Genomic DNA, 23,664 nt, shown 5'->3' with positions numbered 1-23,664 from the left:
TTTGCTGTGCAGAAGCTCTTTAGTTTAATGAGCTCCCATTTGTCGATTTTGGCTTTTGTTGCCATTGCTTTTGGTGTTTTAGACATGAAGTCCTTGCCCACGCCTATGTCCTGAATGGTATTGCCTAGGTTTTCTTGTAGGATTTTAATGGTTTTAGGTCTAACATATAAGTCTTTAATCCATCTTGAATTAATTTTTGTATAAGGTGTAAGGAAGGGATCCAGTTGCAGCTTTCTACATATGGCTAGCCAGTTTTCCCAGCACCATTTATTAAATAGGGAATCCTTTCCCCATTTCTTGTTTTTGTCAGGTTTGTCAAAGATCAGATAGTTGTAGCTATGCGGCATCATTTCTGAGGGCTCTGTTCTGTTCCATTGATCTATGTCTCTGTGGTGGTACCAGTACCATGCTGTTTTGGTTACTGTAGCCTTGTAGTATAGTTTAAAGTCAGGTAGCGTGATGCCTCCAGCTTTGTTCTTTTGGCTTAGGATTGACTTGGCGATGCGGGCTCTTTTTTGGTTCCATATGAACTTTAAAGTAGTTTTTTCCAATTCTGTGAAGAAAGTCATTGGTAGCTTGATGGGGATGGCATTGAATCTATAAATTACCTTGGGCAGTATGGCCATTTTCACGATATTGATTCTTCCAACCCATGAGCATGGAATGTTCTTCCATTTGTTTGTATCCTCTTTTATTTCATTGAGCAGTGGTTTGTAGTTCTCCTTGAAGAGGTCCTTCACATCCCTGGTAAGTTGGATTCCTAGGTATTTTATTCTCTTTGAAGCAATTGTGAATGGGAGTTCACTCATGATTTGGCTCTCTGTTTGTCTGTTATTGGTGTACAAGAATGCTTGTGATTTTTGTACATTAATTTAGTTCAACCGTTGTGGAAGTCAGTGTGGCGATTCCTCAGGGATCTCGAACTAGAAATACCATTTGACCCAGCCATCCCATTACTGGGTATATACCCAAAGGACTATAAATCATGCTGCTATAAAGACACATGCACACGTATGTTTATTGCGGCACTATTCACAATAGCAAAGAGTTGGAACCAACCCAAATGTCCAACAACGATAGACTGGATTAAGAAAATGTGGCACATACACACCATGGAATACTATGCAGCCATAAAAAATGATGAGTTCGTGTCCTTTGTAGGGACATGGATGAAACTGGAAAACATCATTCTCAGTAAACTATCGCAAGGACAAAAAACCAAACACCGCATGTTCTCACTCATAGGTGGGAATTGAACAATGAGAACTCATGGACACAGGAAGGGGAACATCACGCTCCGGGGACTGTTGTGGGGTGGGGGGAGGGGGGAGGGACAGCATTAGGAGATACACCTAATGCTAAATGACGAATTAACGGGTGCAGGAAATCAACATGGCACATGGATACATATGTAACAAACCTGCACATTGTGCACATGTACCCTAAAACCCTAAAGTATAATAAAAAAAAAAAAAAAAAAGAAAAGAAAAAAAGGATTATTCAATAATTATGCTCAAATTTATATGTAGCTATATTGATTATTTTAAAGTACTGTTTTAAACTGCATTTGAAATAAATATATAAGAAAAAAAAAAAAATCTACCCAGAGATATCCATAATGGCACATTTAAATATCAAAGGTAATTATCTAAATATTGTTGATAGGGTAAGAAAGTTTTAAGCTTCTGTTATACTTAAAAGAGAAATGATACCTTAGTTAGTACCTTAGTTCTGTGCTTTGTAATTTCCAGATAAGCTTCCTAGTCATTCTCATTCAATCCACAGACACCCCTTTTAGGCTGGGAAGGCTGTGTAGACGTATATATTTAGATGGATGGTTGGATGATAGAAAGATAGATACATCATACATAGATGCCTACATACATACACACAAATATACACACACGTATGTTCACATAGTTTTAATGTTTTTTACCACCTGGATTGAGAGCCTTGGAGGACTTGATATTTTTTCTTCTTTGTGGCTCACAAATTGCATAACATGGTGGTTATATGTGAAAGGCATCCAAGAAATATTTGTTGAATAAGACTGTTATTGTCCCCTTTATATTACAACTCAAAGACATTAAAGATTACTTAGCTAGAAGGAGAGTAAGAGAAGAACCAAATGTCATGACTTTCTGCTCCTAAGTTCTTTCTGTTCACCATCCCATGCCGGACATGGATTATTGCAGTCCAAGAAATAAGAGAGAAAAATATCACGGTCAAAATTGTATACAAGTTCAAGTGAGGATTTCTAAGATTGCAGGAATTTGAAATGGAATTATACACAGGCACTTTTGCCTTGATGCTTTCAGGTGGAAAGTGTTTAGAAATTGTTATCAGGCAGGGGGGAAAACTTTGACGATTATTTGCAATTTTAGTTCTGCAGATAGAACAAAGCAGATCAATTTCCACTGCAACTTCCATTCTTGGCATTTAGGAACACCAGAACTGCTCAGAACACTTGCAGTTTTATTAGAAGAGGCTACTCTGAAGCCAGGTGAGCCCTATAGACTTGCATAGGACCTGTTCTCTTTAGTTGGCAAGTATCTAGAAAGGAAAGGGGAAATAATCTACCCCCTAAAATGGAAGGGAGTTCCAAACGCAGGATGAACTCCCTCCTTCAATAAAATTCTAGAAATAAAAAGGATGCAGTTGCCTGGCGGTGAGAACTAGAATCGCTTGTGTGCCCAGCATCGCTGCATGTGTACTCTCTGAAGAATTCCAGCTACATGTGCTGTTTCATATCTGTCAGCTAAATCTGAACTCCAAAAACATAACAAATGCAAAATATGGCACTGAGGAACATTATGTGGGTTCGTGATTTTCCCAGGAGGAGTTGGTCCAGCCGGCGATAAACGGATTGAGATTTCATGCAGAACATGGAGACAGACTGTTGCTTCATGACTTTTCTGCGTGACTCGTGTGATTCTTGCAGTCTTCTTTGGTGTTTTCTATGCTGTGTCTATGTAAACATGGCATTGAGAATGGAAATTATAGGATGATAGAATTATTTAAGCATGTGGAATGTTTGCTATCCAGAAAGAAGCACAAACCAAAATTTTCAATGATAGGGGAAGTGTTTAATGAATTATGACATACTTCCCTGAAACAATAATGTGATAATATGGAGTTAGTTAAAATGTCTACTGAGAGTTGTATATGTAGAAAAGTTCTTTAGCTTTAAAGAACTGAAAAAAAGGCTAAAATGGTACTTGTGATATGACCACCACAAAACATAATCATGGGGGAAAAAACGAAAGGAAATATATCTATTTAGATATAGTTTGTGGATTGCTGGTTCTCTTACTTGTTTTTCTGTATTTTATAAAGTGTCTAAAATGGGAAAGCAGTATAGCTATTATAATCAAAATGTTATTTACTTTTTTAAAAGCAGATAAAGAAAAATGCTTCATTTACACCATGTTTAAATTAAACATGTTAAATTTAATGTGATATAAATTTAAACATGTTTAATTTTATATCACATTAAATTTTAAAAGAAAAAAAGAAGTTTAAGTGCATTGACTTTCAGCTTTGCTATGACATATATTCCAAAGTAAGCTATTCCGTATGAGGGTATATCATGATACTGTCTGGCAGAATTCCCACAGCCAAACCCAGAAACATAAACAGCAGTGATGTGATATTATAGGATTGTCATCCAGCACAATTATTCTCCTGTTGCTGGGATTCACAGTGGGGTTTCTGGAATTATCCTGTTTAAGTGATACTGGAGAAAATTCCTGGAGGCAGCTATTGCTGTGATGAATGGATACCCACCTGTGGCTGACTCCTGTGGTTTCAACAATACTCCTTGCCTCTGACCCACATTCCTCTTACACTAGTTGTAATAAAAACCATTAAGAACACATGCCATAACTTTTATTTCCTTTTCTCTTTTTTTTTTTTTTTTTCTGAGACAGAGTCTTGCTCCGTCGCCCAGGCTGGAGTGCAGTGGCGTAATCTTGGCTCACTGCAACTTCCACCTCCCGGGTTCAAGTGATTCTCCTGCCTCGGCCTCCGGAGTAGCTGGGACTACAGGTGCGCACCACCACGCCCGGCTAATTTTTTTTTTTGTATTTTTAATAGAGGCAGGGTTTCACCATGTTAGCCAGGATGGTCTCGATCTCCTGACCTCGTGATCCAACCATCTCAGCCTCCCAACGTGCTGGGATTACAGGCATGAGCCACCACGCCTTGCCAACTTTTATTTCTTATGTATTGGAACTCAGCAGTTGGAGCCACATTCTTATGCTTATGTGTATAATAATTTTTCTTAGTTAATAGTGTGATAATATAGTTATTTGTGCCTGCTCTCTCCAATATTGTAAGCTCTGTTCATAGACTTTCCCCTTTGAGTCCTCCAAATAATTGGTAGCAGAAATTCAGTATTGTTTTCTGAGCTAAATTGAATTGCTTCAACATCTTAGAATAACTGAATCTCCAATATATTACCATTTTTTTGTCTTTTACTCCCATTATGTTCTTTGAACAGTTAACTTTAACCCAAGCAGTAATGAAAACACAGAATTCTTCTCTACTGCAGTAACCATCGCTCTGGTGTTTTTGAAAACTAAAGTTTTCACACTGGTTATCGCCCATGATGCCTGGGGTTGTAGGATTCCACTACTCAGCTACCCCATCTGCTTGCAAAGACAGTCTGCTATAAAGCCGTTCTCACTCAAGGCAAACCCAACCACCTTCAGAATTTTCCATAATGACCATCTTTCTTTGAGATATTCTCTCTGTTATTGTTTTGCCAATTGGATTTCTTACTGTCAACTTGGGCATTTTGAAGCCCACTGCCACCCTCTCTACCACTCCACAGTGAGCCAGCTCGGATTGAATCTTGGGTGATGAGGGTTTCCTGTCCTTGGTCTATATATGTATTTCACAGGGAATACTGTGAGGTACCTGCCCTTGTAGCCTGTAGCTTTAACAATGCTATAAGCCTTACTAAAAAGTGAATTATTTTAATGTTTTCAGATGCTCAAAACCCTATATAAATTCTTTAAACATGATAACTCAAAGTAAGAAGCAATGTTTTAAGAAGCCTCATGATGACATAACCAATAGTGTAGCTAAAGGTCAAAAGGTACAGAGGTTAATAGCAAGAAGAAGAGCAAGGAGAGTAGTGAAGGGCAGGTTAAGAATCAGGTGCACGTCCTAGCCATGTGCCTCTTAGCAGTGTGACCTTGGGCAAGTTACTTAGCGTTTCATAATCTCAGATTTTGCATCTCTAAAATGAGAATAGTTTTATTGTATGCTATTGTAAGGATTACGGGAGATATTTATATTCATGTATAACCACCTGGTAGTTTCCAGCACAACTAGAACATAGAACTAGAGTATAGAAAATGTTCAATAAATGGAAGTTACCATCAGTATCTTCAGTGATGAGGGCTCATTTCTGATAAAAAGGAGAGTTATCCAGGTGATCTTGATAGTACTAACCATCCTGTGTTAATTTGTTTCCTATCTATCTGTCTATCATCTGTCATCTATCCATCAATCCATTCATTCATCCATCCACCCTCATCTGGGTAGCTCTATGGAGGAGACAGCAATGAAGCTTCAGTGCAGAGGAGTGCCTCAGCTTACCTCCTATTGAAGATTAAGCGATGTGGATGGCAGAAGAGCATATTCTTTTAAATTGAGTCTGGCCTCAGACTAATAGCTAGAAATCAGCCACGTTCCTACTAGGATAAGCTACTTCATTGAGGGCTTTCCCAAGGTTAGCCACATCTCTTCATCCAAAGCTCCAGTGTATTTGTTTAACATGATTGACTTTATGACAATGACCAAGTCCTTGTTCTTCTGGGCCAGGATTCCTGTGCACCCTCAGAACCCATTCACTGGAATAAGCACACTGTGAAAGTTGCTTCTTCTATGTGTCAGGCACTATGCTGGTTGTTCTCACAACTTACTCTTCATCTTCCCAATCACATTTGAAATTGTCATTAACTTCTTCACTTTATATGTGAGAAAACCTGAGATCAGAGGAGTCAGGTAACCTGCCCAAAATTGAGTTGTGGGAGAGTAAACCAAAAGCAATAGTGGAGATTACATCAGCTCAGTTGTACCACAGTTATTTGTTATTTAGTATCAGTTTTGTAAATAATAATAATAATAATTAAGTGAATGTCTTTATTATAAAAACATTTCTAGCAGGACTTGGGGAGGGGGCAAGGGAGTACCATCAGCATGAGGTCCAGCTGCCTGCTGGGAGAAAGGCGGTGAAGATTTTATGGGAGGAATTTATATCCAATAGAAGCTTTTGGCAAAGTAATTGAGGATGAGAATAAAAGAGAATTAGAAAATATACTGTGTTTAGACTTGCACAATACCTTTGAAAAGGTTATCATATTTTTTCTGAGATGGAGAAATTATTTGATCTTGATGCTTAAAAACAGAAACAATACAAGAATATAAGGGCATTTCTACGGATCGTATAAACAATGCTGTCTGCAAGTAATCAGCAGTAGGGCCACACTTAGTTAGCATATTTATAAATCATCTGAAAGGAATACATAGTGAAATTTCCAGATTTGCAAAAACCACTAAGCTCTTCCAGGTAGTGAAATGCCAAACCGGTTAATATAAATGCAGAAAGCTAACACAGGGCTGTGTGAGTGGGCAGAAGGATGGCAGATGGGCTTCTGCCTGGACAACTGTAAGATAAGGAATTTAGGGAAAAATAATTCAAATTATCCCTCCTAGATTAAAGGGCTTTGAACTATTAGCTATAACAAAATTAAGGGATTTTATAGTCAATGTATACTTTTGTCCCTAGTTATTCCTACTGCAGCTAAAAGGCTAGCTAGAAATCACATGTGCTTAGGAAGGACATTTTAAAAGGTTATTAAAAGCAGAAAACAGTATCCTGCATAAATGTAAAGCCATGGTTCACTTATACCTAGAATATTGTGAGCCATTTTTTCAGCAAACCTTAAGCAGCTATAATAGGGTAGGAGAAAGTCCAGAGGATGTCAACTGAAATGATTTATGGAAAAAAGGAGCTGCTTTATGAAAACAAACTTGCAAAGATTAAGATTCATCAGCCTGGGGAGATGAAGGTTTTATAAAATCATAGGGATATGGTACATGGGGACATTCACCTTGGCTAACATTTACCCTCCTCATCATCAACAGGCATGGGTCAGAGGGTGGCTGTCAAAGGAATAGGGCATAGTGTGAGTTTAAAATCTACATTAGTTTAGGCCAAAAGGCCCATAAGTTAACCAACAAATAGGCAAATAAAAAGTCAATGTAGATGAAATACTACACAGACATAAAAAAGAACGAAATCATGTCCTTTGCAGCAGCATGGATGCAGCTGAAGGCCGTTACCCTTAAGTTAATTAACACAGAAACAGAAAACCAAATATTTCATGTTCTCACTTATAAGTGGGAGCTAAACGTTGAGTACTCATGGGCATAAAGATGGCAACAGTGGACACTGGGGACGACAAAGGAGGGGAGGGAGGAAGGGGACAAGGGCTGAAAAACTACCTATTGGGTACTATGCATACTACCTGGTGATGGGATCATTCATACCCCAGACCTCAGCATCACTCAGTGTATTCATGTAACAAACCTGCACATATACCACCTACATCTAAATTAAAAGTTGAAATTTAAAAAAAATTCAAGGTAGCATAGGATGCCTGCCAAAGAAATGTTCTCCCCACCTTCTATCTTAAAACTTGAGAAGAGAAAAATTTACACATGGGGTAATGACTTTGGAAACTAGTTACCCAACAAGATTATTATATCTTGGGACTACATGTAGGTAGGGAAGAGGTAAACACATTTTTATGAATGGATGAATATACAATATATTTTTAAGAAGCTGGTAACATTTGGAGAAATGCCCAAATTCTGTGACGTATACTTTGGTGTAAAACATGCTTTGAAATCAGGCAAATCTGATTCAAATCTCAGAGCCACCACATGCTGGCTCTTGGGTAGGTGACTTAACCACTCGGAACCACAGTTTCTTCATCTGTCAAGTGAGAACTCCTTCCAGATAGAGAAGTTGGGAAGATTGAAAGGGGTGTGGCCCTGGTAAAGCACCGGGAATGGGGCTGAGGATTGATGCGCTGCAATTCTCAGTTCCCTTTGAGAGCTCTTCTACCATGTGCCCTTTGCAGCATGGTCAGATTCAAAATACCATCCTGGGGAGGCTCTGAGTCTACCCCAATAGGCAGTCCTTCATTCTAACTGTGTCCTTGTGCGAGATGACTCTAATTTTGCAACTCTCATCTCTATTACCATTCATTCTTTCATATTCATTAATCCCTTATTTTTTTTTTTTAGTCATCCTTTTATGCTTTTGGGAAATAATAGCGATCTACATATGCCAGTGCCCTGCTCTCAGGGAGCTTACCTGGAGAGGGTGGAACAAACCACAAACATTAAGCCTGTAAAGAAAGTGCTTTCAGAGCATGAGAAAATGAGGATCATCGTGGAGAGTATGTCGGGTTGAGGGCATGGCTTCTTCAAAAAGGAGGTGGGGGAAGACCTTTCTGAGGAGACATCACCAGAACAGTGTCCAGAGCCATGAGAAGTCACTGGTTATTTGAAAATCTCAGAGGGGAGAGGGGGCATTCCAGGCAGGTGGTTGAGCAGGGGTAGAGGCCCCAAGGTGAGAAAGAATGTGGAGCTTCTAATAACTAGAGGAGGCTGGCGTGACTGCATATCCTGGATGGAGGGAAAGAGGCAGAGGGCAGCCTGTCCCCATTACTCCGAAGCCAAGTCCGGACTCAGATTTTATCCTGTGAGGTTTCGGCTGCTTATAAGAAGAGCTGGCTTCTCTTGAGGCTGCTGCATTGGGAATGAGACTCTCAGGCAACATGAGTGGAAGGAGAACTGTCCTCCTCTTTCTGCCCCTACTACTTAGCCACTCCAGGCTTTCCAGATGCTACTGCAATCTTTCTGGACTTCAGCGGTCACACTGATGTCACACCACATCTCATGGTGCAGGGGTAACTTTGCACAAATCTCTTTTCACCCTACATGTTTTAGGACATATAAAAATTATTTGTTCTCCAGTGAAATATTTAACCCAAATATATGTTGTTTCAGGTTTTAAAAATCAATTTGATTGGCCACAGGAAACGTATTTTGGCATCTCTGGGAGACAGGCTGCACGACGATCCCCCACAGAAGCCCCCTCGGTCCATCACCCTCAGGGTAAGTGCCGAGCACATTCATTTGGTTCTCTGCCCTTAAGAACTATTTGTTTGAGACCAGCCTGGCCAACATGGTGAGACCCTGCCTCTACTAAAAACAGAAAAAATTTAGCCAGGTGTGGTTGTGCCCGTCTGTAGTCCCGGCTACTCCGGAGGCTGAGACATGAAAATTGCTTGAACCCAGAAGGTGGAGCATTGCAGTGAGCAGAGATCGCACCACTGCACTCCAGCCTGGGCAACAGAGTAAGAAAATAAAAGAATTATTTTGTGTAGGTTTATAGGTTTTATAAACATGCACTTTATACAACTGAAGCAATAGATCAGGAAGTGCTGGCTCTTTTCTATGTAGCTTACCATACCTGTGTAAAAAACAATCTCTCTTTTGATTGTTTAACACAATCAAAACAACAAGATTTGTTTTTCTAGATTGGTTAAATATATATTTTTGAGATTTAGACATCCATCTATAATGGAATTCAGCCTGACAAACCACCATCTTTAAAAAACCACTCCCTCACCTCCCATCCCACACCCCATCTACACCAAGAGAGTGGAAATGAGTTTTCTGTCAGACTCCTCAAACCCACAGAAAGAAAATCGATCAAGGACCACAGTTAAGTAAAGATCAATTTAAAATTAACCTTAGGGTCTTCTGTTTCTCAAGAAGTAAAATTAGTCCAGCCTTACTCACTTCAAAAATTCAGAATAGAGAATCTAAAACCTTACTTAATAAATTGTATTTCTTTTATTCAACTACACTTTAGAATTATGAGGTAGGGGCCGGGCGCAGTGGCTCATGCCTGTAATCCCAGCACTTTGGAAGGCAGAGGTGGGCGGTTCACAAGGTCAGGAGATCTAGACCATCCTGGCTAACACAGTGAAACCCTGACTCTACTAGAAATACAAAAAATTAGCCGGGCATGGTGGCGGGTGCCTGTAATCCCAGCTACTCAGGAGGCTGAGGCAGGAGAATCGCTTGAACCCAGGAGGCAGAGGTTGCAGTGGGCCGAGATCGCACTACTGCACTCCAACCTGGGCGACAGAGCGAAACTCCATCTCAAAAAAAAAAAACAACAAAAAAAAAACACTATGAGGTAGGAAACTAGAGAGAACCTGTATAAGGGAGAGAGAAATAAAGAGGAAGTGAAGGAAGGGAGGGAGGAAAGGACAGAGAGGAAGTGAAAGAGATGATTTCCAGGCAAAATGGCAGTGGCAAGAAGTGGCCGGCAGTCACTGGTGTTCATGAGTCCTACAAGAACTTTTTTAAAATTCATCAAAAAGCTGAGATCTCCCTGAAAGCTGTGGGGTGCCCACTCTGCTCTCTTTATTTTGTCCTACACGTGCTTGCTTCTGATTTCCATTCTGAAGAGATGAACACAAGCACGGCACCTGGACGTAACCATCGTGATGAAATGCAGTGGCCTGCCTCTTATCAATAAACTTCAGCAAACAGCATAGCCACTGTCAGGATAACAGAGGGTTGGGCAGGAAAGGAGCTGTTCGGATTTGGAGTTGATTCAGCTTTGGAGAGGAAAATGCGCAAGGATTTCAGGGGATGCAAGAGAACTGGCTCCAGGAGGACAAGCTTAGCCTCCTGAGAGAGACTGGAGTGGGGTGGGTAGGGACCACATGAATACTGGTTTAATTAATTACTGGGGGCATTAGGGTACACTGGGATATTTGGAGGCTACTTGAGAGTTTTGGGAGTCATAAAAGTACAAATAGAAATTTCACCCCTTAGAAAGAGAAGCCTCAAATAAATTAGAAAAAAAACGATTTTTGTTTTGCCTTCATTTTGCTATGTGGAAGGAGAGAAAGATATAAGCACCATCAGTGTAGTCACCCTAAAATGACTCTTTAGAGGGGTAATTTCCTGCTACTTACCCTGCTCTTTTTCCTTCCCCTTCTGAATCTCTCATTGTGGCTCTCTGGAAGAGATTTAGGGGAACAAAAAAAGATCAAAGATATTTCCAAGAAAAAGTGTAGGACCTAAATCTATCATAGAAGGTCCAGAATATCTGGAGGAGAAGGGATCTGGAGAAACACCATGATCCCAATCCTCATTCTACTTGCAAACAGTAGAGCTGAGCTGTCTATGCCCCCTATCTTCCTCCTGACCTGTTTCCCTCGGATGGAGTTGTCTTTGCCTTGGAAAAGCATCCTCTGTCGTAGCATGCACTGCTCTGCAGTCTGTGCGTGTGACATGCTGTGTTGCCGTACTGTGTCCTCCTCCCAACCCTGTTGTCAGACCATTCTTTGATGAACGATCAAGACCCGTTGGGTCTCATTTTAGCTTTCTCATCATGGCATCTACCATGGTGAGGACGCTCTGCCCACATGAGGGCCCAGTTCCTCCCCTGTAAACACATGCAGTAGTGTCAGAGGTGCCCAACATAGGTGTGCCTCCCTCCTGAGACCATCCATGGTGCTGCTTTAGGAAAACAGAACCTGACTCTTGATATTTCAGACCTTTGACCTGAAATACTTAGGGGAAAAACGTATTGACTAGATCGTGCCATTAATAAAGTGGTGGAATGTCATTCATTCCTTGGCTGTTGCTTCAAAAGCGACTCCCCACCCCCACAGTTTGTCTTGTCAGTATTTCACAATTTTGAAACCCAAGGTTAGCCACAGAACATGGTGTTTATTTCATGATGTATTTCCATTCAGGAACCCAGTGGTAATCACACTCCTCCTCAGTTGTCTCCATCACTTAGCCAAAGCACTTACACCACTGGTGGCTCCCTAGACGTTCCTCACATTATCATGCAGGGCGATGCAAGGAGGAGAAGAAATGAAAACTACTTTGATGATATTCCCCGATCAAAACTGGAGAGGCAGATGGCTCAGGTAAGGTGTTATAAGCCTTTGTGATCTTTTTCAACCATATCAGGTAATGCCTTTTAATAGTGAACAGTAGCTTCCTATGGATGCTTATTGTCCATGCCTAACTAGAATTTATACCATTTTATGCCCCGCCTTTCATTCCTTGCTCATCTGAACTAGACCGAGACAGAAATGTCTGGGAATGGAATGTGTACACGTGTCCTTGTTATGCATTCCTGCTGAAGAAATTATGTCTGATCTCATTGCACCCAGAAAGTCTTTGCCCTAAAGGGAATAATATTGTGTCAAAGTCAAATCATAATGAAAATGAGTAATAAAAGTCTAGATTACAAGATGTAAATTGGTTGGATAATGGGGCAGAAGTTTGGGGGGAAGGATTAACCCTGTGTGATGTGGTTAATTTCCTCCCAAGTCTATACATTCATACAGAAATGCTCTACTGGGACTAGTTGTGTTGTCTCATATTGTCACCTTGAATAGTTGAAAATGATGATGCTTTCTAGCACAAATAATTGAAAAGGGAGATCTGTCACGTTCAGACCTTTCCACGTTTTTGGTAGGGATGTTCGTGTCTAGCCTGTCCTCAGATTGCTGCTTAGAAACTTGAGTCAGCCTTAACCGAACAGTGGTGCTGTTCTTAATGCACATTCAGATGGGCGGGCAGCTCCACATTTCACCCTGAGATGCAAAAATATGGATTTGTTGTCAACTATCGGCAGAATCAACTCTTTTCATCCTCATTCTAGGTTCAGACTGATGTGCAGGAGTCTTCTCTCTGCCTCCCACACCTAAGATGGGAATCTCGAGGTGAAAATGTGACTGTAATTGCTTTGCCTTGGTTGTTAAATATTTTTCTCAACCGTTTAGTGAGATTTCGTTTTTAAAGCCTCTGGTAAACATTGTATGCTGCAGCTCACGAGAGACAAATGTGATGAGAATGTTCTGGAAACCATGGCTATTCTGCCTGCAGATGCTTTGGGGAGAGAAGACCTGGGATACTGTGTCTTCTTTCAGCTCCTTTAATTTTGAATTGTTCTCTGGGTTCTTTGTGCAGGAAATGGCAATGTTGGGATTATGGCGGCTCTTTTATTGAAAGGGATGGAAAATATAGAAGAAATAAGATCAGAATAATTTTCTCTTTCTCTGTTGCTAGGTATTGTCTTTTAATTTTTATTACTGTTTTTACTGGTGCTCTTTTAAATAGGGCATCTGAAAGCTTTTCTCCCCCCAAACTTTTCATTTATTTCCTGTTACTTCTTATATTTTTGAATCACATATGTGGTTAAATTTCTCTAATGACAGCATTTCAGAGATATGGTTTGTTTTAACTTTGAGCCATGTGGTCTTTATGTATTAATATGAACTGGGTCTTTTCTGAGCCCATTTCTTCCCTGGGTAAGGGAGGATAGTTCTTTAATGAGCATTAGCTATTATTGACTGTGTCCACCTCAGTATAGCAGAATTACCTCTCTCAGCTGCTCACATAACTTATGAAATTTCTCCATATATTGCAGGGTTTTTTTAAAAACGACTTACCCTTCTACCTATGTATAAACACTCAGAGGTGGCCTAGCAAGACTGCACCCTTACATGCTGCCTGAGTTTCGAAAGCAGGGGCAGTAGCACCAAATAGCACAAATCTTTTAATGGGTCACTCCAATCAGAAATGCATCCCTTATGAGAATTGTCTTGCCTTGAGAAAATGGAATGGGCTTTTATCTGGCCAGGTGAGAAAAGCCTAAAAGCAGAAAGCAGAGTGAGATAAGCAGGCTGATGGGACATAGTGAACTAGAGCACCTGTGCACGTGTGCGTTCCCCTCACGTGGAGTACTAACGATGATGGAATGACTGCTAGAAACACAGGCTCCATCTTATTAGAAGCTTTCTAAAAGCCTGCTGTTCAATACAGCACTTCTGCTGCAGAGAAAATAGGAGATGACACCACAGGAGTCTGATCAATGAGAAAAAGGGATTCTGGAACTGCAACTCTTTGGGTGGTGTTAATTGCAGTTTTGAGCATGATCGCTAGTATGGAAGGCCAAAACCCGTGGAGCAATGAATGCGTACCTCTTAAAAATAGTGCTTTAACCCGTCAAAATATGAAATACTCTGTCATTTTGTTGTTGAATAATTCAATTTATGTGACTTTTCACCACTCAACTACTCAATTGATGTTTGTTTTTTTCTTATTCTACCTTATTTTTGGTTATTTGCTGTAATACTTTTTGAAATTTATATACTTTTTTAAAAACCTGTCATATCTCTCTAGACCATACTTTTTCCCCTGAAGTTATGTGTTTAGACAATCAAGTTGGGTCTTCCTAAAGACTTGAATTAGCAATTAAAATTTTTGCAAGCAAGCAGCCAGTTATACCTCCTTCCAACCTGGAGCTCCATTCCTCCAGTTCTTTCCCAAGGGGTTTCTCCCAAGAAGCTTACTGTAGCTTAGTTAATGCTTGCCTAACCAGTCCATTTCCCACTAAAATGCGAAAGTCCACCTTCAGGCTTTCTTTCTTACTTACTAAAAGAAATAAGAATGCAGTTGAGAGAAAATCACCTGGACAGATTTATGTTCTTAGAAACCCCTCTACTTCAAGTTTAGCTGAGCTACCATTAGAGTGATTTGGAATTCTAGCCCTAGGCCAGAAACCTTAAGTTCTTGGTGGCTGCAATAATTCATAGGAGTTTTGCCTTCTTGAGGTCTGCTTACCAGATGTTTGGAGGTGCTTTGCTTAACTTGGAAAACCAATGCTTAAAGTTAAATTGAAATAAATTTAATGTCCATTTTACCTGTTAAATTTGTTGGCAGATATTTAAAATAAAACACTAGAATGGTGTTTAATTGATTGTTTTCAATTTGAAACAATATTTAAAATACCTGTCTTGGGATACAGGGGATTTGCAAATATTGTGAGTATTGTTTGCTATTATTCTGATATAAGCAATACTCTGGCATCAAATTATTTTAAATGAATATGCAAGAAACAAACTTTGAGTTCAGCATGAACTGAATGTAATGATATAAATACATCTGAACGATGGGTTTCCTATCATGCTGAAAACATAGCTTCTCCAGCCTGTAATTCTAACCTGGACTCATTAGCCCAGAAGTTCTGAAACACTCCCCAATTTTCATACCCCTAATAAATAAATGTTGCATTCACATTTGTATAATTATACCTTAATGTGCATAGTGATTTTAAATTCTCAAAGTACTTTGACATCTGTTATCTCATTTTAGCACAAACAAGGTGTCCTACACACTATTAATGTGCGTACAGCACATGGCAGATCAGCTCTTAATTCTGAGTTATGTGGAAATGAGATAGTAAATGGAAAATATATCAGAAGGAGGAAAATATTTTCAGTATTTAGGACCTAATTGCAGTCTTCAGAAGTTTTCTTGAATGATATTTAGAAGTCTACCCTTAAAATGAACAATAAGAGAGTGATGGAATGAATAAGGTTAAGGCCACATTCTCCAAACTCATGCAAAAAAAAAAAAAAGTTTCCAAATGCTGCAAGTTAAGCCATTTATAGAAGGCTTCCATTTACAGAAATACATATGAGAAAATGAAATAGTACTTGTATTTTCACAAAACAAAGCCTTCTCAACAGTAAAAGAAATGCATATCTTTGCATAAACTTTAGCTTAAATATTAGTGAGAATAGTGTGTAATATAAAGTCTGTGTTTTGAATGCTCTTGTCTAAGATTTAAAAAAAAAAACAGTATTACCTGGGGCACTAAAAACACTTTTTCTAAATTATTAGAAAATTAATTCAGTTGCAAGCTTAATATTTCTCAATCTAAATAGTATTAAAAAGTACAACTAGATCAATTACTTCTCTATTTGAAAGCATTTGGTATATTACATTTTAGTTCTTCCAAGGTTTGTTGTTTTGATATTATTAAAGGAAGGGAAGTAGAAGCTGAGCCATACAGAAGCACTGCTGTGACCAGGTTCATGCCTGGGACTGCACATGCAGTATCTTATTTAATCCTCACAAGAGCCTATGTGCACATGTGCCAAACAGGGTGAGTGCTTGGCCTCACAGCTGGTAAATGGTAGAGCAGGGACTCAAGCCCTGGCCTGCCTAACCCTATGCTTGTTCTTCTATAGTCCCTGATGCCCTGTGCCTGCCTCTGTATTAAAACGATATAAAATATTTTAAAAACAGTTCAACAAATACTAATTTTTCATGTGCCATAATAGATTCCATTTATGTGGGCACAGCAAGCAGAAGAGAAAATCACAGTAGTTTAGTGGAAACTGATTGAATCAGCTCTTGGTTAACACCATGAAATCCTTAAATGCAAAACTACACTGGTTATTTGTTGATCCTTCAGCAGAGACCCTGCACAGTGTGTCAGCACGCTGCCTGTCTCCCATGTTTGTGAAAAGCTTTGTAGGTAGGTGTGGGGTTAACTCTGTCTACAAACAAGTTCTTGCTTGTGGTGTTTCTCCAAATAGTCGATGCTGTTTTCTTAGTGGCTTCTTCAGTTGGAATTCTGATTTGGTTTTTTTCTGGCTGTGTGACCTGGACCGAGTTACGTGGTGACTCTGAATTTCAATTTTTTTGTCTTTAAAATGTGGATAATGTCTGCTTCTCAGGCCTGTATGTATCAGATAATTTATATGAAAGCATATTCTAAACTGTAAAGCACTATATAGACAGATAGGACTATCGGTTCAGACACATCACCTGTCAGTCTCTAATTCAAAGGTCCCTGCTCATTGTAGGCCAATTAATGACAAAGAGAGTTGAAGGACAAGTGCTCCGGTGCTTGTAGCATTCTTTAAAGACCATCTTTTGTTCCAGTGTTACCCATATTTAGCATGTAGATTGAGAATGGAATTTGCATTTTTCTTTTATTATTTTAATTGTGTAAACACATCATCTGCCAAGGAGCATATATCACGATGCAGAGGGATCTGGGTAGAATGATGTCAACGCCAGGGAAAGCAGAGGATGGATGCCATCTTTCTCTACCAATTCAGGTTACAAAATTGTAACAAAAAATATCATATGGTAATAACACGTTATTATTGTAACATTGTTAGATAAAATATCAAGTGAGAGGGCTTTTTTTTCTTTAAATGAAATTTGGAACTTTATTGAAATATATTGTGCACAGAACTGTTAGCTCAAAGAGCGTGGATATCCCAGAAAGCCATGAGGCAAACACTTTGCCATGTCTGGGAAAGAAGTAGGATAGTAACTTTTATATACTTTTCCTGAGATAATAGGCCTGTTGTTTCTAGAAATTCTACCCACTGCTCTGGCATTACTGGAATTTACGGAATCAGTTTTCAGAAAATAGCACAACTAAGTTGAAAGGAACAGCATTTTGGAAAGTGGCTTTTTTGGCCAGGCACGGTGGCTCACGCCTGTAATCCCAGCACTTTGGGAGGCCAAAGCGGGCAGAGCACTTGAAGCCAGGAGTTTGAGACCAGCCCGGCCAACATGGCGAAACCCCGTCTCTACTAAAAATTCAAAAGTTAGCCGGGCATGATGGCGGATGCCTGTAGTCCCAGCTGAGACAGAGCTGAGACATGAGAATTGCTTGAACCCTGGAGGCAGAGGTTGCAGTGAGCTGAGATGGTGCCACTGCACTCCAGCTTGAGCGACAGAGGGGGACTCTGTCTCAAAGAAAAGAAAAGAGAGTGTTTTTTTCCCCAAACTAAACAAGTTTTCTTATTACTCTGTCACATCAGATTTTTTGTTTAATGTCAGTAAGTTAATGCCTAGTATTTAATTTAGATTTTCATCACATAGCCACTACTCAGAAAGGCTCAGCTTGTCCATGATTTCAACATTTCCTTCCATGAAGGTCTAAAGAGCAACTCTTAATACTTAAGCACAGACAGATCATACATAACCAAAAAAGAAGGTCAAGAGTGCACTCAGTAAGCTCTTCCATCAGGAGCTTCCAATTTGACAGCTCGTCAAGTTGACAAGCTGACACCCCAGCTTCAGAGATCATCTGGAATGTTGATGATATCTGTGCCCTATTTCAAGCCAAGAACTCTAGGCCACTAGCCAGCTATGACCAACACAAAAGTGGAAAATAGTGCTTTCTGTACTTGGAATTTAAACTTGATGTATTGTACACCTTTTTTTATTAATATGGTCAGTTAATTTTCTTTTAGCAAATACACACTGCTCTATCTGAGACAACTTTGGGATTAGAAATTCCAGTATGATTAGTGTCTTTTGGGCAACACTAATGTCAATATGATTAGTGTCTTGTGAATACTGTACTACAGTCTTAAAACAAATAATTGGAAGAAGTGGGAGAATCACTCAGATGGATTCTTTTTCAGGCTTTGATACTCATCTTACAGGTCTAGATTATTTTCTTCCCTGTCAAGGTCATCAAGAAGGCAAATTAGCCAGAGCTGATTCTGATAGACCCCAGTCAGCCCTAAACACCTCCAGTCATTTTGCTAGAGAAGCTCTAATGTCTCCACCTTGTCTCCAGGTGCTGGTGCTTAACCAAGGGTACTGCTTGCAGTTAAAACCAGACCATGGATTTAAAAAAAGAAAAAGAAGGTATCAACAGAAAATATTCTATTTTCAAAAGAACTAAACAAAAAATCTGACAATGTATAAAAACCCTATTTCAGTGGAATTGACCTTTTGATATTTAGTAGTGCCTTGGGCTTGTTGACATTGAGCAGCTTGTTCACGAAGAGGCCCAGCAGGTTATTTTTACACTTGTTAAATTTTCAGAATGTTTCTTATTACATGCAGTCCAGTTCTTGGGTCCACAGGTCAGTTTTGGCTGTTATAATCTGCCCTTGCTAAATTTTCAAGGGTAGGAGAATTCTCTGATTCTTATTCTCCTTCTCCTTCTTCCCTTTCTTTTTCCAGTGGTAAAAAAATAAAAAGAAGGTTTTTTAACATCTAGTGGAAATAGGGCTGTTTGTGTGGCCCTGTCTCGGTTAATTCTGTGTGTATAGGCCTAAAGTAATTTATCAGCAAGGACTTTTCCAGATGCATGTAAGTAACAAAAAATCCAACTCAAGATGGCTTAAGCAGAAAAGGACAGGAGTCCTGGATCCAGGTGCTGTTTTGCTGCATTGCTCTCTGGCTCTCCATCTCTTGGCTCTGCTGTCCTCTGTGTTGGCTCTTTTCCCAAAGAGCCTCCCTCTACGTGTGGAGAGTTTCAAGCCAAATTGCTGTTTAACTTGAAGTTACAAGAAAGAGAACCTATCTTTCCGAGTGTCAAAAAAAAAAAAAAAAAAAAAGTCCCAGGCCAGGCATCGTTGCTCATGCCTGTAATCTCAGCAATTTGGGAGGCTGAGGCCGGTGGATCACTTGAGGCCAGGAGTTCAAGACCAGGCTGGGCAACATGGCAAAACCCCATCTCTGCTAAAAATGCAAAGATTATCTGGGCATGGTGGCAGGTGTCTGTAATCCCAGCTCCTTGGGAGGCTGAGGCATGAGAACTGCTTGAACCCAGGAGGTAGAGTTCACAGTGAGCAAGATCGCACCACTGCACTCTAGCCTGGGAAACAGAGAACAGAGCAAGACAAAGAAAAAGTCTCAGTATTACATTCCATCAGTTCAAGTGAGCCTGGTTTGGATCAAGTGTCCTTCCCTGAGCTAATTACAAAGGGGTGTGTGTGTGTGTGTGTGTGTGTGTGTGTTTCTGTGTGTATGTGAGAGAGAGAGAGAGAGAGAGAAAGATAGATTGATTAGCAAGACAGAGGTCCTACACCAGGGGTGGTTTTAGCTCCATCTGAACCATGTGGACTGAGGAGTAAGGAGGCACCTCCTCCCATGAACAGCCAGGCCACTGCTACTAGAAGAGGGTCTGGTTTCTAAGCAGGCAGAAATAGCAATAATGGGCACCTGAATAAATCCACTCTGACTTTGGAATTCTGAGATTGTCTGATGGAAAACTGCTATATCAGATGAGTATTGATTTCATTTTTTCATACTTAATTTTATGAGCTTTGTTAGAATGCCAGATTTGAAGAAATGAGATCATGGTGAAAAATCCCATCTCTGATATCTATTACCTCTGTAACCTTGGACAAGCTTCTTAGCGACGCAGAGCCTTAGTTTTCTCTTCCTAGAGTGAGGTTAATGCCCACCTCACGTCATTGTTGTGAGGCACAAATAAAATGGTATTTTTTCGAAGTATTTTACAACCTATGAAACTATACGTTTGGGTTGTTTTAGAAATTACTGTTATTATTTTGAGATAACTTCTAGTTTTCTTCTACATTATGCTTTCTCAACTGCATCTGGGAGTAAATGCATTTTAAAGTAAATCTCATATTTAGCTACATCTTACAAAACTGTTTCTGTTTTCCATTTGTAAGCCCAAACTAATACCTCTTCACTGACTTGGAAATCATAGTTTTTATGAATGCAAACACTGTCCAAGAAGCTCCTATTCATGTTACAACCTAGTTAACACTGGTGCTCTTTGGAAAAAGAATTATGGATGATATCCATACTTAAATACTTTTAAAAATTAAAGGATGTTTATGAGTTAGTGTATTTCAAAATATTTCATTATATTTCATTTTTAAATGTGTGCTTCTTTTTTGGTAAAGTGTATGTTGGCTATGTGGGGGCAATGCCTCACTCTTCCGTAGTCATTTTTTAATTCGTTTAAAATAAACACTGTAAATACTGTTGACCAAATTACTTTATATAAGGCTATAGGCATCATAAAACCACAGGGCTCTATGACATATCAGATTGGACACAAATTGAGATGGTCTCCAGTTTTTTAGGGAAATATACTGCCTGGAACAATAGAATATCATCTGTCTAGCTTAGACCTGGTGATTCATCATCATCATCAGAGCCAGCACTGATTAGTACAACTTTATAAGGAGGAGATTGAGGCATGGAGCATTTATGTGGCTTGCCCACGGCCACAAAAATTGCAAGGTACAGAACCAGGATTCCAATGCAAGCAGCCTAGCTTCACAGCCGTTGCGTGAACCACAGTGTTGATGAACACCCCATATTGTCTCTGCAAACTGGGAACTAGCAGACATGGCACATTCTAGAAATTCCAAAGCCCCAAATGCTCCAATGCAATGTTTTGAGTTCCTTGAAAAATCCTATTAAGAATATCTAATACCTTATGTAAATGCAACTTCAGTAGAGAATTAAACCTCTAAAGTAGCATGGATAAACATTGTATTTGAAGAAAATCCTTTGCTCCTGACATCCAATTTTTCATTCTTTACAAATCAGAGATAGTAAATAATTGCTTCATGTAAAGCACTGTGAAATGATATGACCTCCTTTCTGTATGGGCCTCTATTTTAATGAGGTTTGAATGCAGGATCACAAAATTTGTGATAACTTGCTTTTGTCTATATGCATTAATAGCTAGAAGATTCTTCTGTGCAGTCAGAAGAATGCAGAACCAAGAATACAGACGACCAACTGTACTGTTAAAGAAAAGCAGAGAATTTTAAGATAAGAAGGGACCAGAAAATGTATGTAGTCCCATCTCTTAATTGATGCAGGCACCCATTCTAATACATCCTTACAGACAGCCACAAGTTTCTGCCTAAACTTGTCACTGGAAAGCTGGCCCGCTCTTTGTGAGGCAGCCCCATGATTGGAAAGGTCTAGTTGATGTAACTTTTGCCTTATATTGAATTGAAAGAAGCCTCCCTATAACTCCTACATAGTTCATGATATCTTCTGAAACAACAAAGAATACATCTGCTCTCTTTTGCTGGGAAGAGTTTTTTAAGACTGAAGACAATTTGATATCTTCCCTTCACTATATTAGATGTCTCCAGCTCCTTGCCAATCCCATGTGACAAGGGGGATGTGGGCCATACAGCATCCTGGTTCCCCAGCTCTGGGCAGATCAGCATTAACATATCATTCATTCTTACTGGGCTTTTCTTCATGAAAATTTCCCAGCCTTTATCAATAGCTATGCCTCCTTTCTCAGCAGCGCTGGATTTACATTATCCTTTTCCAGATAAAGCAGTTTTTATAAAGTTACTCATCCAACGATCCTAGTCTATCAAGACCTTTCTAAGACTTAGTTGCCACTCTGTATATCAGTGATGCTTTTCAACTATGTAATATGCTCATTTTAAGAAGCTTACCTCAAAACAACAAACCTTTGAAGTCATCCATCAGTGTATTGAGTGAAGTGTTGAATAAAGTAGAACTGGAAAAAAAAAACTGAGCTTTCTACCAGAGACCTCTTAGCTTGGCATTGTTCAAGAGGATTGTTCAACTGCACCTTGTTTTTTTATATTTTTCACAAGGATAAAATGAAGACATGGTGGGGTCTCAATAAACATCATTGAATAAATGACTCTGCCCAATACATCTTTTCTATCAGAAGCAGGAAACAAACATTCGGGCTCCAGTTAATAAATGAATTTAAGGAAAGGAAATGACAACCTCAGTTTGCAAGAAAGGCATATAATGTATATTATAAAGAGATGTTACAAAGAACAACATTACTTTGCAAAATCTAGGTTTTTTTCAGCCATTCATGTTATGATAAAAAGCTGATCACTGCCTTTCTGAATTAGTTATTAATTTTCTGCTTTTTAGTGATCCTGAAAAACGTTTGATAGCATCCAGACTTTGAGGTAGAACAAGTAAAACAGCCCATATTGCTATAAACAGCATGATCCCAGTTGACTTAAATTCCCTGCAACATCCCTGGAACCTGGGGAGCTGCACAATGAGAGCTGGATTGTACAGGCAACGCTCATTTTTTTCTCTGCTCTATTTTTTTCTTGTAAAGAGATTTCATAAACAATTGTGTAATGCCATTTAGGGCTACAACTGTCATATTAGGGAATACAGGTTATATATTATCTCTACAAATGAATAACAGGAATATCATAAGCCTATAGTTCTCTCCTACTCTCCTACTTTAGTAGCTGAGGACTTCTTTTATGTGATATCAGTCCCAGAATTAGAGTTAAGGAAGGAAGGGAAAGAGGGAAAGAGGGAGGGAGGAAGAGAGGAAGAGAGGAAGGAAGGAAGGGAGGGAGGGAGGGGACTGGAGAGGAATGGGAAAGGGAAGGGAGTTTGGAAAGGGAATGGAAGGAAAACCTTGGGAAGACAGTGTTAGAATTTATATCATGCCAGTGGACTTAGATGGAACTAATTGTGTTGTTTACTTCCTCCCACTCTGGGTAGGTTGATTAATGCTGACTCCAGCAATCACGGGTCACACATGCAGATGTTGTTAGAGAAACAATTGTTGGCCTGGCTTTTCCTTCCCAGCAGGTGATAACTGATCTGTCCAAAAATCTTCCCCATAGGCATAGGGGAAGGTCACGATCATGAAGTTTTAGAAGGATTGCCCTTCAGAAAGATGGAGAAATGGCAGGAAGCAGCATTTTCTTGACTCTAGCATTTCCTGCAAATGAAATAGTTCAGCTGAGACCTTTTATAAAAAGGGTCAGTGGGTGCATGCATAACTTTCACACTTTAGAACTAGAAATAAATAGACACAGACAGGGAACTTGAGAAGCTGACAGTGTGGTTGCAGAGAAGAATCTAAATCCCATGCAGTTGTTACAGGACTGAGTATGTATCTCAAAACTCACTCAAGAGGTGAGAAGGAGGAGTGTTCCTCTGTCTCCAATG

The 23,664-nt window shown here is 39.6% G+C and overlaps 1 protein-coding gene across 30 annotated transcripts in view; it reads left to right on the top strand.

Annotated features, from left to right (window-relative positions):
- The window catches only part of ANKS1B (ankyrin repeat and sterile alpha motif domain containing 1B), a 1,261,284-nt gene that overhangs the window by 1,154,696 nt on the left and 82,924 nt on the right, over positions 1–23,664 (top strand). For 18 of the 30 annotated variants that reach the window (XM_055238636.2, XM_055238637.2, XM_055238650.2 and 15 more), the window contains 2 exons: positions 9,094–9,201; positions 11,871–12,050. The exons of 2 other annotated variants lie outside the window; for them this stretch is intronic. In XM_055238636.2, the coding sequence (XP_055094611.1) occupies positions 9,094–9,201; positions 11,871–12,050 (288 nt within the window). The remainder of the gene's footprint in view (positions 1–9,093; positions 9,202–11,870; positions 12,051–23,664) is intronic. 10 more of the 30 variants (XM_055238661.2, XM_055238660.2, XM_055238659.2 and 7 more) reach the window with 2 other exon arrangements.

Source organism: Symphalangus syndactylus, chromosome 13, assembly GCF_028878055.3.
Source record: "Symphalangus syndactylus isolate Jambi chromosome 13, NHGRI_mSymSyn1-v2.1_pri, whole genome shotgun sequence".
NCBI lineage: Eukaryota > Metazoa > Chordata > Mammalia > Primates > Hylobatidae > Symphalangus > Symphalangus syndactylus.
This window is presented reverse-complemented; position numbering and strand designations above follow the sequence as displayed.